This window comes from Sparus aurata, chromosome 18, assembly GCF_900880675.1.
Source record: "Sparus aurata chromosome 18, fSpaAur1.1, whole genome shotgun sequence".
Classification (NCBI taxonomy): domain Eukaryota; kingdom Metazoa; phylum Chordata; class Actinopteri; order Spariformes; family Sparidae; genus Sparus; species Sparus aurata.
Window position 1 is genome coordinate 8,581,932 of NC_044204.1, and position 13,854 is coordinate 8,595,785.

General features: G+C 40.3%; 1 protein-coding gene and 1 pseudogene across 1 annotated transcript; both read right to left on the reverse strand.

The window, feature by feature from the left end:
* Positions 1 to 75: 75 nt before the first annotated feature.
* slbp (stem-loop histone mRNA binding protein) lies at positions 76 to 5,455 on the reverse strand. Its single transcript, XM_030395301.1, has 8 exons — positions 5,220 to 5,455; positions 3,983 to 4,117; positions 3,588 to 3,701; positions 3,406 to 3,477; positions 3,056 to 3,178; positions 1,406 to 1,561; positions 1,168 to 1,276; positions 76 to 804 (listed from the first exon to the last, which is right to left on the reverse strand). Exons 1-8 carry the CDS (start codon positions 5,276 to 5,278, stop codon positions 733 to 735), a joined length of 840 nt encoding a protein of 279 aa, XP_030251161.1. The 5' UTR covers positions 5,279 to 5,455; the 3' UTR covers positions 76 to 732.
* A 1,334-nt stretch (positions 5,456 to 6,789) lies between these two features.
* LOC115569307 (GTP cyclohydrolase 1-like) lies at positions 6,790 to 8,372 on the reverse strand (annotated as a pseudogene).
* Positions 8,373 to 13,854: the final 5,482 nt, after the last annotated feature.

Below are 13,854 nucleotides of genomic sequence, written 5' to 3' on the forward strand. Positions count from 1 at the left end.
AGCAATGGTGCGTTGAGTATTTCTATTATAAAGCAGACACAATAATAATCCACGGTCATAAAACACAATGAGACATTCAAAGTTTGTTTCTTTTTTATTTGAAAATTTTCACAGAGGAAACAGCAATAGGAAACAGTAACATTTGAATTAAAAAACAGCCTATGTAAAAACAAATCACAGCCCCACCAAACTCAAGTAATTCTCCTTAGAACTTAAAATAATACACCCAATGTTGTCAAAATGAATCATAAAGGGAAAAACATTTGCCTTTGGTTTGCCTGTCTCCGTTAAGCTAGTTGAGTCAGTATTTTTGCAGTCTATTAAGCAGGTATGAGCAGGCTTTCACATTTGCACTACTGATGTCCAAAATAGCAGACCACAGATCAGTGCTACACCAAATCCTAAACCCTGTAAACTGAATGAAACTTGGAACATGCAACGCAATGTAAAATCTTGCCATAATAGAAACCTCCCTGAGTAGATTGGTCATTTGTAAAACGTCCCAACCTACAAATTAAAAAGGACCCATATAAATGGAGAAAGAATAGTAAATATGTTCCAGTGCTGAACTAATAACTGACAGCTGAGACGAATTGTGATGCTGTGCAGATGCAGCGTTGCGTCAAGCAAATCAAGTAGCTGGTACCTGGAACAGAGTCACTCTGGGTAACGTAGATGGCTGTGAGGAATAAACCAAAACCATTTGAGATATGTGTGTGAAGATGGGGGGAGCTACGCAATTTCAGGTTCTGTTGTGGTGTCTGTCTTCTGTACTTTAACTGGAGTACCCATACAGTCTTCATCCTGAGCAAGAGAGAACAAGCAAATATGGTCAATAAAATAAACCCTGTTTATAAAGCATTTTCCACACCACAGAGATACATAATAGGTAAGGGTTAGCATTATTATATTATTGAATTATTTTACTGGGATCACCTGAACAATGGTGATTGTTAGGGAACTGTCAAGAAATCATGGACTCCTCAAATACACACATGTAACATTTTTATTTGTAGTTTCTGGCAGAAAACTCAATAGATTTCTTCAGGGTTTTAAGGCGATTAAAACTCAACCGTTTGTTGACCGTTTTCTCTGCAGTTACAAACATGTGTTTGTTGATGTTTCAGCTTCAGATGTGCTACAATTACTCAAATAAAACAAACTCACCTCCAAAGAATGATTGCGTGTTGTGAGAGAGGCTGGGGCACTCTCGGAGTCTGAAAGGGTTGGGAAGTCCAGCTCAATGTCCATTACATCGTCAAGACCCAGCTCGTCACTGGAGGAAGGAGCGACACACACATGAACATGACTGACAGCTGTTTGGGACTGTACAGAATGTGTATTGTCAGTTCTATATTAGGCCTCAGGTGACCTGTTTCTTGTTGAAAACCAAATATCTACTTACATGTTATCGAGGCCTTTGTCTTGGCTGTCCGCTGTTGGGGGGTCCCAGGCATGCAGTTTGACCTTCCAAAGTTTGATCTGCTGGTCCCATGAGCGACGGCTGTACTTCCTGAACTTATTAGGAGTCTTTGGGTGAACACCTGGTTGACGCATGTGTCTGGAAAGAAAAAGTGAAATTAATAATTTGTAAATTACTCTTTAGAACAACATGTGACAGCACCAGCAGCAAGGCCTTTATTTCTTACTCCTACAATAGCCATCTCTACCGCTCACAATAGTTTCTTTTAACTATAGGAGTCTAGACTGGGGCCCACTACAAGTTAAAAATTCATTAGAGTTCCCCAATCTGGGAGAAACATTGCTACACAGAGCCCTTACAATTCTGGACACACCAGTTCCCAAAACATGATGACATCATCATTGATGATTAAATGTGTTTCACCTAAATCTAATGTTTGCATACATAAATAATAACAACAAGCCCAGCTAATCAGCCAAGATCTGAGGAGGCGCTGTAAACTTTTTCTGTCCAACTCAGAGAGGTGCGTGCAGCAGAGTCAGTAAATGCCTTTTCTTAAAGCTGCCATGTGAAAACAATTTTATTGTAAATTACAACAAACTTGTAAGGCACTGCAGATGGATCATTGTTTTGTTTTTGTAGTGTTTATGTTTTTTAAACATGCAGCTTTTATTTTGTAGACTGCTGTAGTCTGATTGTTGGAAGGACTTGCCACTTGAATAAACTGATCGCAGTACATCGGTACTACCAAGTAGCGTTTCGAGTTAAATCAACCGGTGCCAAATTTTGGTATCCGAGTGTACATCTTTACAGTAACACTATAGAGAGACAGTGTGAGTCGACTGCCCAAAACTTAGCCTGCGTCTGGAATTCCATACCAGCATTTTCTTTTCGTATGAAACCAATGGATATGAACTGCATACTATCAACAAGGAATTATTAGAATATGCATTATTTGCCACACTGAAGACTGGCTCAACTTTAAGGGGGCAGCCATATATGGGCCAGTGTCAGAATTGTGATTTTGTTTTTTAATTTTCAGATATATTTTCAACATAGAATAATAAAGCTATGTTATAACCATATAACATCAAACACGAGTTTAACACTACAATAAGTCAGAAAGGGCAAATTTTATTGGAGACCCACAGAATTTCTCCCAGTCAATTGGGGTAAATGGGGCAGCTGTGGCTCAGGGGTAGAGCCAGCGTCTTGTTATCGGAATATCACTGGTTCGATAACCTTGGGCAAGACACTGAACCCTAAACTGCGCCTGATGTGCTGGTCGGCACCTTGCATGGCTATCAGCGTATGCATGTATGTATGATACCGTTAGTCGCTTTGGACAAAAGCGTCTGCTAAATTCCCTAAATGTAAAATGCAAATGACCACCTGCTGGTCCCGGGGACTTGCTATATGGAAAACCATCTGTATCGGTACCTGGAATTTGGTAGTGGTACCCAATGGTAACTCTCTCTGTATCAACAAAAATGTCCTTTCAGTTGTAAAAAATAACTTTGAGGAAGCAGCTGGAGAAACTGTTACTCTTTGCACTTTACTTAACTTTAATGTCTAGTGCTCATTATATAGTTTCAAAACTGTATGGTGTGCTTGTGTATTGTGTGGACCTACTTTGGGACTTCTTTGACGTATCGGTCGTAGGCCAGTGTGTTCTTGCCATAATTGATCTGTTTCTGTCGTCGTAGCAGCACAGACTCGTCTGTCTCCATGTTTTCTCCATCTCTGGAGTCACAGCTGCATGAGATGGACAGGGTTACCAAACGTTGACACACACACACACACACACACACACACACACACACACACACACACACACACACACACACACACACACACACACACACACACACACACACACACACACACACACACACACACAGCATGTTGACCTGCATTCCGAGAACAATGATTACCCAGAAAATTAATATTCATCATAAAAGACAGAATGAGAGGTGACATACCTTCCAGAAGAGCCAGAGGAGGCCTTTCTCTCTCTCTGGGTGCCTTCTGTACCCAGTATCCTCCTCCTGTAACTGAACACATACACTCAGTGAAGATTGGGAGTCAATCTAAATACATATAGTTTCGAATGGCTTAAAGATAAAATCGAAGTCTAATCTAAAATACAAGCCTTTATGCGTACCGGTGCATGTCTCTTTGTACATCTCTCCTCATCTCGTCATCGTCCACCTGGCTGCCCCAGTCATCCCGTCTGCCACAGCGAGACACCGGGCCTGTGCTTTCAGGAGTGGTGAAACTATTAAGAAAACAAAAAGTGTGGTTTATAGCCTAAACTGAGCTTTTTATTCTTGGCAATGGCATTTGTGCTTCAAAAAGACATGTTCATTTGTAAAAATGTTCTTGTTGAATTTAGCGGAAGTAACGGAAACTTTTGTTTGTCACAAAGATTATTTCTGCAAAAATCAATGGCCAACATGGTAAAGAACCATGGCATCGGCCCGGTTCTCTTCCACGTTGGCCTAAGAGTGTCCTCAGGCACTCCACTGTTGGTATTTATATTTCGGTATATACTCTTACCTGGCATGTCTGTTGTCGGAGTGGCCGTCACTGTGGACACCGTTTCCCCCATCACTACCATCAGCCTCTTTGTCGGCCCGCAGGCTTCCATCGACCCCTCTCTTCCTGCATTGGGACCACCGGGACATACCATGGCTGCAACACAGGGAAGACACAATAAAGATTTGGGCTTTAACATGTGTCCTCATTTTAAGAGATCATTATTACAAACAGATCAAGTAAGGGAACATTTTAACATAAGCCAAACCACCCAAAGAATACAGCACAAAATAAGTAATATATACCCAATCAGTGCATTAGTTACCTATAGCATTCAATGCAGAAATTACTTGCATTTTATTATACCTGGATTATATCACAAGAAGATGCCACTGTTTGAGTGAGGGGGCAGACAGGCCATAATGAAGTACTGTCCAACTGCTCAACTAATGTTTTCCTCTTGGTGTAAAAAACTCGTTTGTTTGCTACAGACCCCAACAAACGTCACATCAGCAGACTTTTAATAGATTTTTCAGTGGAATCATACACTGTGCTGTAAACGTGATCGTTCCCATTGATCGCGATCGTGTCGTGCAGCCCTATTTAAAAGCTTCTCCCGCCACTTACTTCTTACTTCCGTTTGTTTGTTCCTGCCGTCTGTTCATCCATTCATTATCTAGCCGGTCCTGTTGTGTACTGTTAAGTGTCGAGAGGTGGGCATTTAACTTCGGTAGTATCCCGAGTAACGTTAACTAACAACGTTAGTCACTTAAACACCTGCCCTGTCCATGATATCCTGTCAAGGTGATTAACTAAATAATCCTTCAGTTATCCGGACACTGGGACCCGGCGAACAGCGTTTTGTGTTTAGCGCCTCTTTCTCAGCCTTTCTTCTCATGCCACGATCAGTTGAACAGGCTGTGTGCCCCAATGTGACGACAACACCCCAAACAGGAGCAACTCGTTACTAGATAGAAACAGTAACTTACAGTAGTAGTTTAACAGGCACTCGCAGGAGAAGCAAACATTTAAGCCTAATGGAACATGGACATACAGCTACAGCGTTCGCTTAACTTACAACGTTAAAACCAGAAGGGTAGATATGTTTAGTCGTAAGCAACACGTCCAGTTACCTCACAGAGATATCAGTCGAAACACGGACTTCAGCTAAACCAACACCAGGACCTACACACAATGGAAGCTCGTAATAACGCTGTTTAAAGGAGGTGAAAGTGCAACATTAAAATTAAACACTCACCTCTTTTTGTGTTCGCTGTTGTGAGCTTCGCGCTGTCTGCTTCTGGTCCAGTCCGACATTTTCTCGATAATGAGCGATAAAGTAGTAGTCCCTCTCTGGTCTATGCTCCACAGCAACAGATACCCGCCAACTGAAAGACGCGCGGAACCAAACAAGAGACGCTGAGGAAAGAGACGGCGGGCGGGCAGCGCTCATTTCCTGTATCCGTGTCACGTGGGTTCCATCATTGGCCCGCCCCTTCAGGAGATTGGACAGATCCTGAGTCGTTTTATACTATTGAGCGACACACACACACACGCTGGGCACATTACTTAACTTAAAAAGTAATTAGTTATTGTCACTAGTTACTTCTTCCAAAAAGTAACTGACTTAGTAACGGAATTACACCACTATAAAAGTAAGTAGTTACCAGGGAATTCATTTTAACGTACTCGGCATCCATGTATTAAGAAAATGTCTTTCTGGCGGACCAGCTCCTGTTCTCCCGATATTTTTTACGCCAGTGACAGCTCTGAAAGGAGTCTGAGTCAGCTGTTGATAACAGGAGCATGTTCTCAACAACATACCTGCCTATCATTCAGTTCAGTCGGTGTCAAGATTTTGTGAAGCTGGAGCAGAAAAATGCAGCTTTAGCTACTTGGACAGCTCCGAGTCCTTCTTTGTTAGCGGAGCTCACGTTAGCCACACCTGGCCTGCTGTCATCATCAACAGTGTCAACAAAGGTGTTTTTGGCCACTAGTTTTGTAGAAGCGTGTGCCGTTGAGAGATGATTCATTAGATTAGAGTTGCTTACAACGTACGTAGACAAAATAGATTAAAGTAGTGTCTGTACTTCCACTTTGAAAACGCCAACTTTCCCTCCGGACTCGCCATTGCTGCAGCTCACCGCTGCTAGTTTGTGTGTGCGAGGCTGCTGTGCAGTGTTGCCAACTCTTTTCCAATGAAAGTAGCTAACACTAGCTCCAAAAGTCATCAGGTGACGTCATACGTCATTTACATATTAATCACGTAATCACGTACCAATTTGCATACAGTTTACTGGAGTCTCATGCAGTGAGGGGGAGATTATTTTAAGCCATATATACAAAAGGTTATAGAGAAATCTTCACCAAATTATCTTAAACTTACTACAGAGACAAGCATATTTGATGTAAGATCAAATGAACTATGTGCATTTTTACAAGATAGAGGAACATCCTAATTTGGAGAGAAAGAGTGAGAGAGAAAATCTAGACTCAGCATCTTATCACTGGTAAAGTACCAGTGGAACTGCGAAAGATTAAGAAGTCAAAGAATTAACAGATGAAAACAGAGTTTTCACGCAGCCGCGTGAGAGGGGAGAGATCCCGGCGCTGCTGCAGAGGAGCCGTGGACTGCAATGACTCTGAGCAGCATGTGAATTACAATATAATATATATTTGTCGCCTTTCCCCTGATGATCTAAATAAGTCGCTTAATTTGTCGCTAGTCGCTTTTTGAAATAAAGTCGCTAAGAGGGTCTGAAAAGTTGCTTATCTTTGTCGCTTATCATCATCACAGATGACCTGTCTGCTGATGTAAAAAAAATGCTTCACTTCTGCATTGTGAGGGCAAGGAATTCCTTCCTTGTTTCGGCATTATCATTAAATGATCCCAACATGACACTAGTAACAGTACTGGTGTTCATCTCCTGCTCTCCTCTCATCACCATGCACATCAGGCTGAAAGACACAGAAGCGAAAATGTAAATTGCCGTAAATTTTCGAAGAGCACGTCAATGATTTGCACTGAACCTATTAGATATCAGAAATAAGAAATAAGATGCCGGATAAATGAAGGTGCCTTATGAACCCTGTTTCATGTTCTTTTAGAGATTAGGAAAAAAAAAACATAAAAAACAAAATACTCACACAGCCTCAATAACCACTGCCACTCCAGCAGGCTCAAATGCCTCAGCGATGGCTGAGGCAATCTGTTTGGTTAGACGCTCTTGAACTGTAGCAAGTCACACAAAAATGGTCACAAAATTAAATTGAATATTTGATTACAAAGGAATACATAATAGTATTAAGTATCAAAGCATTAAAATCATTTTTACCTTGAAGCCTTCTGCTGTAGATCTCAACAATTCTGAAAAAAACAAAGAGAAAGAGAAACGTGTGTTTTGGGAAGTACGCTATGTGAGCCTGGAACATTCAAACAAAATATTATCAATATATTTGTTAACTAATATATATTTCTATACAGTCTATAATACATGATAGATCAGAACAAAAGTATCTGTAAGTAGTAATTAGACATGAATATCATCAATTTATTCAAGCCAATGAAAGATAAATTGGTATTGTTTGAAGGTCAGCTGATGATTTACAGAAACAAACATCGGAATGGTATGTTTGAAGGCAAAGTGCCACCAAAACTTTGATATGAAAGAGATCACTGACAAACGTGTTTTTATGTAAAAAAACAAACACATTTAGGGCATCTGTATATCTTTATCTTGGCAATTTAATATTATCCAGCATATTTTTTTTTAATCAAATATCAATATTTGCAGTCACTTGACTGAAATTCAATGACCCTGAATAATTACCTTGCCAAAGAAGGGCAGCAGGTGATGTTCACAGAGAGAAAACAGGTCGATATCCTTGACGATCACATCTCTTCGTGGTTTTCATCAAATATAGCATCGTTTAAGATATCTGTGAATTAGATATTCATTCTCTGTCATACTGGAGCAAAGGATGAAATCAAAAGTGACAGAATGACGGACTCTTTTGTTTTGCAAATCAGAAATGAGACCCCAGATGGGCTTTAAACATATGGCGCTACTGTAGGGTAGTCACAAAATGTATAATGGTCAGCAAAATGAACTTTGTCCTTTTTATTTTCAAAATTCATATGGTAAGTTTAAGCACTACTGAAAGTTTTAAGTAGTATTCGGTTTCAAAAAGAAAAGGTGTCCTTACCTTGAATTGTTTCTTCGTAGCCTTTAGTGAGGAACTGCATGGCTTTGGCAGCACGTAGTGGTGTACGCAGAAGGCCCTCCTCCTCGACGTCTACTCCTAGCTCACTCGGTACGGTGGTATAGGCTTTCTCAAAGTGAGACAGCTTGTCTGCATTCTGATTCTCATCAGCTACTCCATTCTTTGCTGAAACATGGTGGTGCTCCATTCTGGCTCTTTGGTCTACTTTCAGTCAGAGATGCTGCAGGATACAATAAAACAATCAGCCGGTGGCTCAGTTATTTCAGTGAAGACACCACCTTTTTTTAAAGCTTGATGTGAGGCCCTCAGGCAACAGCATCACGGGAGCAACTGACCATGTGACTCAATTCAAAATTCCCTTTACTTTAATGCTATGGAGCAGCATTTGACTGATCCTGTGATTTAAGATAAATACATTGAAGTCAGTTGCTCTGATAGGATGTCATAGTAGGCTTAATACTTGGAATAATCACCACTCCTGTGCAACCCTTGACATGCTTTTGAGGCCTTTGTCTATTGTACATGGGAGGTGAAATAAAAAGTTTTATGAGATTCAGCTGATGGCTAAAATATAGGCCTGGAAGTAAAGGGTTATTGGATGGATGTGAAATGGTTAGACTCCAAGCATCTTTCAGTCCCTGAGAATAATTGACTGTCATCCATTACATTATAGGTCTTAAAATACATTTAGGTGGGTCCTAAATATGTATGTTAATTTACCGCATGCATTGTCGCCTTTTTTTTTCTTTTGGTGAAATCTGTTGGTGAGATTCACAGTCAGCTCCATGTGTTGTTCATCTTTCTGAAGTACCCAGGAACGTAAGTGGAATTTTGCTAATGGTTGGAATTTATCCCCGGACACTACACCAGTTCCGGAAAGACTTTCGACTGCAGAATCTGCAACAACAGTGGGAAAGTGTAAATTTAACCAATGTTGGCTTGAACGACAAGAATTCAGTTGGTTAAAAGCCATACTTATTAATGAATTTGAAGCGCAGTGTGTGCTCTGCAAGAGGACCCTCAACTTGGGCACACTCGGTGTGAAAGTGCTGGTACTATCACACACAGGCACGTGCACACATAAGACCTAAGGGGTGCTTGAGCCCCTGCCCTTTTTGCCTCGTATTATAAAGTGCCCTTTTGTGTGTTTTTTAATGAATACATAAAATCCTGTTGTGCAAAGAGATGTCAAAAAAACGGCGGTATAAAAATGCCACGGTTATCTACCGTACGTATTTCCTCATAATATGGTGGTGTGTGTGTTTGTGTGTGTGTGTGTTCTCTGTCCGCTGCTCCGCTCTGTCCCTCTCTATTTACGGTCGCTACTTTCAAATTAAAAGCCCCCCGCTAAGAACCCAGTTCTAAACACCAATGGGATGCAATGTAAAGCTCTTATTTTGAAATCAAAGAGAGAGAGAGAAGCCGCTGCTGAAGTGAGTGACAGTGGAGCGACTTGAACCTTTGTGAGTTATAAACCAGTAACATAACTTCCTTGTGGGGGCTAACAAGTCGCCTTTCACTTATTCAACGTGCTGAAATGAGTCATATTTCAGAAGAGTGTCCATTTGTCCTTGTTAAGCTAACTACTTGAGACTATGAGAGATAATAATCTAATCTGACAGCTGTCTGTGTTGCTGTTTATCTGCCACAAATCTTAAACTTCTTCCAGATATTGAGTTCACTGTGACTTTGCTGTTGTAAACATTGTTGTTCTACTAACATCCACAGTAGCAGTCACAGAAGTCATTTCTTGGTTTTGTCATATTTTTAGATTGTGTTATTAAGGCCTGAAAATAATTTTGGCGAGCGCACCTACTGCCCTTTTCTGATTTTGAGCCCCTCATGTGCACTGTGTGCATTCTACACTGATACAATCAGGACTCTATTCAATCAGCATCGGTCGCTGCCAACTGTGTCTCACAATGCTTCACAGTACCTGGCCGGAGGTGAAATTGTTTAGGGTTGTTCCATGGAGCCATTAACGACAATGCAGAGCTGTTATCAAGAGCAAGTCAGTTATGTAGGCTACTTCATGTAATGACACATAATTGATACTTCCAGCTCACCTTCTGTGCGGCTTTCAACTGTGAGCACACAGCCATTCTAAAAATAAGGTCTCTCTCTCTCTCTGGGAGTGAGGCTGCCTGCGGTGTGGACGCTTTTCTTTCTCTTTTGTTCTGTTGGCTTTAACTTTATTTTTCTTTTCCTTCTTCTTTATTGTGCATGTACAGGTAAGGTTTACTTTTGTTATTAGTGGCTGAAGTTTGAAAAAGAGCCGAAAGTCGGCGCCCAGGTAGGCGAGATGGCTTCCGCCGAGACGCCGTCTCTGTCCCTCCAACATGGCGTGAGGCTGGTCCCTGGGCCCGGTGTGCTGATGGAGTCGGTGCTGCTGGCTGTGGTAGAGGTGGTCGGGCACGATCAACTGGTTTATGCCTCCAGCATGAACAGGGACGCTGCCAGGGATTTTGGGCCCCATGAAAAGAAATACTAGTGGGTTCCAATATAGTAGGGCGTGAGGCCGACGAAAATTTGTCATGCTGTTTACATAAACTGTGCATTTTAATGATATTTTTGACTATAATTTTTCTATATGTGTGAAAAGAACAACATGACAGTTACTTGGTAGGGGAAGCACTGAACACTCAGAATACAATGGAATTTAGATTCATTGTCTGCAAGTCTGCAACTTTAATGGTTAAAATATAAAATTCTCTTAAATTAAATTACCTGAAAATTACAAATGCATGACATACATGAATTATATAGAATTTCCTGTAATACCGTTTGAAATAGCATCACCATCACAAGATTCAGGTTTCCTCCCACCATTATGTTTTACTGTCAGTGATTTGATCAAAAATAACAAAAGAAAATGTGATTTTCACAACCAGTACCCCACTGCTCACTGTCTCCCTCTTGTAGCCCTGCATTTAGGTCTAATTTATCTCCAAAATTACTATTATAGCAATACCACACAATTTCTCTTTCAAACATGCACATCACCCCCCCCCCCCCCACACACACTTAGACCAGCCACTGCACTCAATGTAAAAACTGTATGCTGTCTTACATTATGTTTTTGTTGTTGTTTTTATTAAGTTTGTTATATACGTTTATATTTTGTTTAAAAAAATCTATTAAAAATAATAATAATAACAATTTATCTCCAAAATTGTACATGGTGGAATTAGAGTTGGGGTGGAAAAAAATACATAAATGAGGCTCTATGGTCGTTGCGATTTAATATTGTTAACGTTTCTCTGATTGGATTGAGAGCAGTCACTTAGTCTGCAAGCACCAGAAAATTTCTCCCCTTTTCCTACTGCAAAGCAAGGGGTGAGAGTCCCAAACTACTGACCAAACATAGTATTTCAGTGAGTTTATAGTTCAGTTTCAGTGATAGCTAAATTTAAACAAAACAAAATAAAGTTATAGGCTATATCCTTTTTAAACCATTTAGATCATTCTGAAATACATACAGACTATGTGTTTTTATTTCAGAATGATCTTCATTCATTAATTTCAATTTATCTTTTTTTTTTCTCCATAATAATAGATTGATTCAACACAGAGCTGCTCACCTCCTTCCTCAGTTGTGGGTAGGCCTACTGGGGCTGGTTCAGCGGTAGGTGTGGGTTAGGGGTGGGCGATACTGCAAATTCTAGTATCGATCAGATGCCAAGTACTTACAGTGACAGTATTGCCGATACCGATACTGATACTTTTTCTTTGAAAATTACTGATCATTGAATGATTTTGTACTTTTGCCTTTATTGACTTGATCATGATTATGATGATAATAAAACACAGGACAAAGATTTTAGCCAATAAGATAATAATATCTAACATAATTAAATTATCTGCATGAAGCCTAAATAGGAATACTAATGTTCCTTCAACAGCTACAAAAGGGTAATTATACTCTGCCATATTCATACTTCAGGTATGAGGTAGGCTATATATCTAAATATAAGCATATATTTTTGAGTTCCAGTAAAACAATTAAGATTTATTTCAACTGTCTGAATATATGATGAATAGTTTAAGCACTCTGCTAATATTACATCGTTGACTAGCAGTTACACTAACAACATTAATTAATGCTGGAAATAACTTTCACTTCTAGAAATTACTACCTGGATATTGTTGAGGTTTTTGTTGAAAGGCCTCTGACAGTGACGTCTGTCTCTGTGCCAGGGATCTGGTTCAGGTTTGGTGAGCTCCCTCCTCCTCCTCCCTCCGCTTGCTTTGCAGCTCAGCATTAACTTGTGGGTGTGCTGCTTTTAAATGCGTATACAAGATACTGGTCCCACTGCGCAGAGAGACGTCCAAACGATGTATTTTCCAAGTCATTTTTGCACGTCTAATTTTGGTCACCTCAAGGTGCAGACTGTTACTCCAGACGACGTCTTTTTTTCAACGTATACTTTACGTCCCATTTATGACGTCCACTCCACCTGCGCAGAGAGACGTCCAAACTACGTCTTTTCCAAGTCATTTTTGCATGTCTAATTTTGGTCACCTCAAGGTGCAGACTGTTACTCCAGACGACGTCTTTTTTTCGACGTACACTTAATGTCCATTTATGACATCCACAGTACCTCCGTACAGGAGCTATTTCTAGTCCAAATATGGTCTTCGTGGACATCATTTCAACGTCAAATTAGAACTCATATTAGACATTGTTTTTACACTGTACTGCTTCTAGTTTCTATGCATAAATGTAGTCCCATTTCAGAAGGTGGCATGCTGTTAAAAATAATAAATCACAATCCAATCTCCAGGATTCAGTTGAGAAATACTAGTTACTAGGCAGGGGCGGTTCTAGGGGGGGGGGGGGGGGGGCAACAGGGGCCAGTGCCCCCGTAACTCTGAGTCTGGACCCCCCTGTGGCCCCCCTGACAGGGAGTCTGCATTAATAATACAATGACAGATTTCTTGCAATAATTTTGTTCTGAAGGGAAAGGCAGAAATAAAGTGTCTCAGCAGTTTACTACCCAATCAAAATTGCTGAAATTGTAAACACTGCTTTGCCTGAATGAGGGATTTATCCTTTTTTTTGGGTTGTATGTGCCCCCTAACAAAAAAGCCGGCCCCAACCTGGCCCCCCTATTAAAACTGGTCTAGAACCGCCACTGTTACTAGGCTACTACTTCTTAAAAGCAGGCTGCATAACCCTCAATTAAGTTTGAAAAAAACAAAGTGGTAAAATACAATAAATAAAATTACACCTCTTTGGTCTGTACTACAAAAATAGGGTTTGTCCTGAGTGACTATGTACAAACATAAGGACAATTAAAATATAAAACAATTAAACACATATACATATTTATATTTTTATTTATTTATTTATTTATTTTTTAAGTGTGAACACTGGGGTAAAAATCAAACTGAACACAGAAAAATTAAAGGGCTTACCAGATTCATCTTGTAAAAATAAACAAAAATCTGGCTTTTTTTTCCCACACATAAATGGTTAATTTTCAAACACACATTCCCTTTGTCTGTAGCCCACTGTCTCAGGTCATCTTCAAGGCTGCTGATCACTTCGGCTTCATCATCATTTGGTTCATATTCAGAGTCAGTGGACAAACAGTCCACATCAGTGTCAAAATCAAAACCATGTGATGTCTCAGGAACGCTGTCACTTGTTAAACTGTGTGGGGTCC

Coding starts and splice junctions, on each gene's coding strand:
- slbp (XM_030395301.1), bottom strand. CDS start 5,278: ATGTCGGACTGGACCAGAAGCAGACAGCGCGAAGCTCACAACAGCGAA. Junction 3,702..3,982: donor TCCGACAACAGACATGCCAG/GTAAGAGTATAT, acceptor TTTTCTTAATAG/TTTCACCACTCCTGAAAGCA. Junction 3,179..3,405: donor TCCTCTGGCTCTTCTGGAAG/GTATGTCACCTC, acceptor CATCTCATGCAG/CTGTGACTCCAGAGATGGAG.